Here is a 4,783-nt window from a genome sequence, read left to right as displayed (position 1 = left end):
GTGATTCAGACCTTTGGTTGAGAAAATAGAAGTTTTGAAACTATCTTGAAAATATCATGCAATTTGGTGCTAAATTCGTAGTTCTAGGTGTTATTTTGGCGATTTGATCACGCGAGCAAGTTCGTATGATGTTTTAAGACTTGTGTGCATGATTTGTTTGGAGCCCCGAGGTCTCGGGTGAGTTTCGGATAGGCTACGGAGTGATTTGGACTTAAGAAATTTTGCTTGTATGCTTCAGGTCTGCAGACTTCGCATTTGGGGAAGAAGTTTTGCATTTACGATCAGAAGGGCTGGGAGGGGACCTTCGCAATTGTGAAGCTCAGGATCGCAATTGCGATAAGAACAGGTCGCATTTGCGAACAATTGCTCGCATTTGCGACAGTAGCAGGTCCTGAACATTCTTCGCATTTGCAAAGGGATGTTCGCATTTGCGGGGTTCGCATTTGCTAACCCCTGATAGCAAATGCGATATCTACAAGTGTTCAAAAACGATTTTGGACTGGATTTTTCATTCATTCTCCCATTTTCCAAAACCTAAACCTCAAGAGGCGATTTTTCAATTGCTATTTCATCCCCAAATCATAGGTAAATGATTCTTAACTCATTTCTTCCAATATATTACATCGTCTTACAAGATTTCATCCTAGAATCTAGGGTTTTTCATGGTGGAATTGGGGGTTTTTGGGTAGAACTTAGGAATATTGAAATTTGGAGATTTAGACCTCAAATTGAGGTCGGATTCCAAAATCAATTGTATTTCCGGGCTTGGGGGTGAATGGGTAATCAGGTTTTGGTCCGAATTTCGGGTTTTGACCAAGCAGGGCCAGGGTCGATTTTTGACTTTTTGGGAAAAATGTTGGAAAACTTATACTTATGCACTGGAATTGATTTCTTTAGCGATAAATGATGTTATTAAGTTAATTATGACTAGATACAAGTGGATTGGAGGTGGAATCTATAGAAAAAGCGGTAATTGAGCTTTGAGTTGGCCGCTAGATTGAGGTAAGTGTTATGTCTAACTTTGACTCGAGGAATTAGGGATCCCCGACTTATTTGCTATGTGAAAATCCATGCGTGTGGCGTATAGGTTAAGTGACGAGTACCTATGCGCCGCCAAATTATCTGTTTAACCTGTCCCTTTCCCCGTTCCTAATATATTGTCTTCATGTCTTAACTGCTACATGCTTATTGGTGCTTCCATGTTTAATTGCTTCTTGTTAGATGTTTTTTTATTGAAGGTAGTAATTGTTCCGTAGTCTCATTGTGTTACATTATTGGTTTAAGTTGGTTTATCGGTGTTTCATGGTATATTTTGGTTGGTCTCGTTGTGTAGTAGTAATTGAGTGAAGTTTCATAAGTGTATAGCCTTCTATTTGTTTTGCTTGGAGGCATAAATATTGTGGAGGGTTTTGAGCATAATTGTGAAATACTTGTTCTTATTGTGTGATTGGCACTGATATGGTGGGATCGGGTTGCACGCCGCAACAGGAGGAATAAGGGTAAAATATGATTGTCTGGTGGGATCGGGTTGTGCGTCGCAACATGAATAATAAGGGTGGATTGGTGGGATCGGGTTGCACGCCGCAACTAGAGGAATAAGGGTGATATATATTGAGGAGTAATAAGGGTGGACTGGTGGGATCGAGTTGCACGCCGCAACAGGAGTAATAAGGGTGAATGTTCATATTGTTACTGATTATATGGTGGGATCGGGATGCGTGCCGCATCATTTTATTGGTTATGTATTCTTCTTCTGCTATGATTTATTTCTGTAGTATTGTAGCTCTCTTAAGGATTGGTTATAACTGAGTACTGGCATGATAATTGAGTTCCGTATTTATTTTTGCTGCAAGTTACTGTTCCATTTTGTTCCGCACTTCTTTTTGCTCTATTATATACTGTATGCAAGATTATATTGTAAATACCCCGCCATAGCCTCATCACTACCTCGTCGTGGTTAGGCTCGGAACTTACCAGTACTTAGGGTCGGTTGTACTGATACTGCACTCTGCACCTTCTGTGCAGATTTCGGAGCTGGTAGTGGCTGATCGAGAGGTCGATTGCAGATACTTCATCCAGGAGACCAAGGTAGTCCTGCTAGCGTCCGCAGGCCCTGGTGTCCCCTCCTATATTTCTATTTCCCTGTTTTATTTTCTTTCGAGACAGATGTACTTATTTCAGACCAGTATTTGTATAATTTCTAGTATGTTCGTGGATTATGACACCAATTTCTAGGTGGTAATAGCTTCGGTATTGTTAATAGTATATAGATAACCGGATTATTATGTATTTCCGCATTTATTTCTGTTTGATTTAATTTTGTTAATTTTAACTATAAAATGTAAAAGAAAATGGTGGATAGAACTCTAACGTTGGCTTGCCTAGCGAGTGCGACGTTAGGCGCCATCACAGTCCCGACGGTGGAAAATCCGGGTTGTGACACTTTATCACAAAAGGATCCATGTTTCAAGAGATGTAGTCTTCCATGAGGATGTCTTTCCTTTCACCTTGCTTTCTAAGTCAAACAAAGTTTTTCCTTCATTTCCTCAAGTCAACACAGACTTAGCTTCAGATTTCATTCCTCCCAGAGAAATAGCTTCAAACCCATCAAACCAACATCACAATGTAGTGTCACCTGAACCTTAACATAGGCAGTCTTCACCACAGTCCAGCTCCAACAGGACACAGTTCACAGAGTTCAACCACAATGAACAGATGTCACCTAACAATGAATACCAAGAATCTCCACCCAATACAAATAGTCCAAGTATTGCAAGCCAACAAGAGCATCATTTAGGCCCCACACAAACTAGACCCTATATAACAAACAAAATTCCTACATACCTAAAAGACTATAACTATTCTCTTCCTAAGCTACATGACCTACAGAATCAATCCTCTCCACAGTTTGATTTCTCAAATGATAGTAACTCTTCTCTTTCTTTTGCCACTTATGTACCTAATGCACAATATATCTCTCTTAATGTGTTAAGTTCTGACAGACAACAATTGGTAAGAAATATTTCACATGAATGTGAACCTGCTTCTTTTGAAGAGGCAGCTGTAAGCCCTGCATGTCAGTCATCCATGAATCAAGAGTTTGAGGCTTTGATGGTCAACAATACATGGAGTCTTGTACCATTGCCAGTTGGTAAGAGTGCAACAGGGTTTAAGTGGGTATATAAAATAAAATTTAAGTCTGATGGTAGTATTGGAAGATTTAATGCTAGATTAGTGGTAAAGGGATACACACAGAAAGTAGGGATAGATTACACAGAAACATTCTCACATGTTGTAAAAATGACAACTGTGAGAGCACTAATAGGAACTGCTGTGAAGAAAGGTTGGCAGACGTTTCAATTAGATGTAAATTATGCCTTCCTTCATGGAGATCTACATAAGGAAGTATACATGGAGGTGCCTCAGGGCCTAGTAGTAGACAAGCCAGATTTAGTATGCAAGTTGAATAAGTTATATGGACTCAAGCAAACAAGAAGGCAATGGTATGAGAAATTGAATGCAAGTTTATGTTCCAAAGGATACACACACTCACTGTCGGGCTACTCCTTGTTTCTCAAAAAGAAGGGATCTTTAGTGGTGTTTGTAGCTGTATATGTAGATGATGTTATTGTAACAGGGACCCACCAGGAAGAGATTATTCTTTGAAGAGTTTCCTGCATGAAACTTTCAAGATAAAAGATTTAGGAAGTTTACACTACTTCTTAGGAATGGAAGTACTTTACAAAGAAGATGGAGTGTTGATATCTCAAAGAAAGTTCACTATAGATCTACTGAAAGAGTTTGAATGTGCCCGATATTCCAGCCTAACATCACCTCTTGATCCCTCTACAAAGCTGAAGGTAGATGAAAGTCCATTGTTGATTGACCCTTGCAACTACAGAAAACTGGTAGGTAAGCTGAATTTTTTGATAAATACAAGGCTTGATATATCCTACAGTGTCCAGCACCTTAGTCAATACATGCAGTCGCCCAGAGAAAGTCATCTGAAAGCTGCATATCATGTTTTGAGATATCTAAAGGGTGATCCGAGCCTGGGGATATTCTTTTCCAACAGCAAGGATTATGGAATAAGAGCCTTTTGTGACTCGGATTGGGCAGCATGCCCTGAGACTAGAAAGTCAATCAGTGGCTACATTGTGTTGCTTGGAAACAATCCTATTAGTTGGAAATCAAAGAAACAGTCCACCATATCCTTATCTTCAACTGAAGCAGAGTATAGAGCAGCTAGACAAGTTGTGGGTGAACTAGTTTGGGTGGTTACACTCCTTGAAGAGTTGACTGTACCCATGAATCTTCCCATTTTAGTGTTTTGTGATAGTCAAGCAGCCTTGCAGATAGCCAGAAATCCAGTGTTTCATGAATGCACAAAACACATAGAAGTTGACTGCCATTTTGTTAGAAACAAGCAGCAAGAGGGACTGATCTCTTTACACCATGTGACTCAACGAGCAGCTTGTGGACATTTTCACTAAGTCCTTCTGGAATCAAACATTCAGATCTACTCGGCAAGTTGGCAGTGTATTCCTCCCTTCCAACTTGAGGGGGAGGGGAGGAGGGGGAGGGGGGGAGGGTTATTGAGATTAGTTGTACATTTATCTCTTGTATTTATTTTCTTCCTCTTTTCCTCTTAATTCTTTTCCAGTTGGTTAGTTTTGTTAATAGATATTAGATGTTAGTCGTTGTTAGTTAGTGGACAACTATTGCCAGCTGTCAAGTGAGTGGGCAGGAAAAGTCACGTGTATATATAGGATATTTGGACATT

The 4,783-nt window shown here is 39.9% G+C and overlaps 1 protein-coding gene across 1 annotated transcript; it reads left to right on the top strand.

Annotated features, from left to right (window-relative positions):
- The first annotated feature begins 3,728 nt into the window (after positions 1-3,728).
- LOC109243981 (uncharacterized mitochondrial protein AtMg00810-like) lies at positions 3,729-4,493 on the top strand. The gene has a single exon (XM_019411000.1). The coding sequence runs from the start codon at positions 3,729-3,731 to the stop codon at positions 4,491-4,493; it is 765 nt and encodes a 254-aa protein (XP_019266545.1).
- Positions 4,494-4,783: the final 290 nt, after the last annotated feature.

Source organism: Nicotiana attenuata, unplaced genomic scaffold (genome assembly GCF_001879085.1).
Source record: "Nicotiana attenuata strain UT unplaced genomic scaffold, NIATTr2, whole genome shotgun sequence".
Lineage (NCBI taxonomy): Eukaryota > Viridiplantae > Streptophyta > Magnoliopsida > Solanales > Solanaceae > Nicotiana > Nicotiana attenuata.
Note: the sequence above shows the minus strand (reverse complement) of the source record. Positions and strands in the feature narration are given on the sequence as shown.

Bases quoted from the DNA above. Each gene is read 5' to 3' on its own strand.
- LOC109243981 (XM_019411000.1), top strand. From the start codon at position 3,729: ATGGAAGTACTTTACAAAGAAGATGGAGTGTTGATATCTCAAAGAAAG.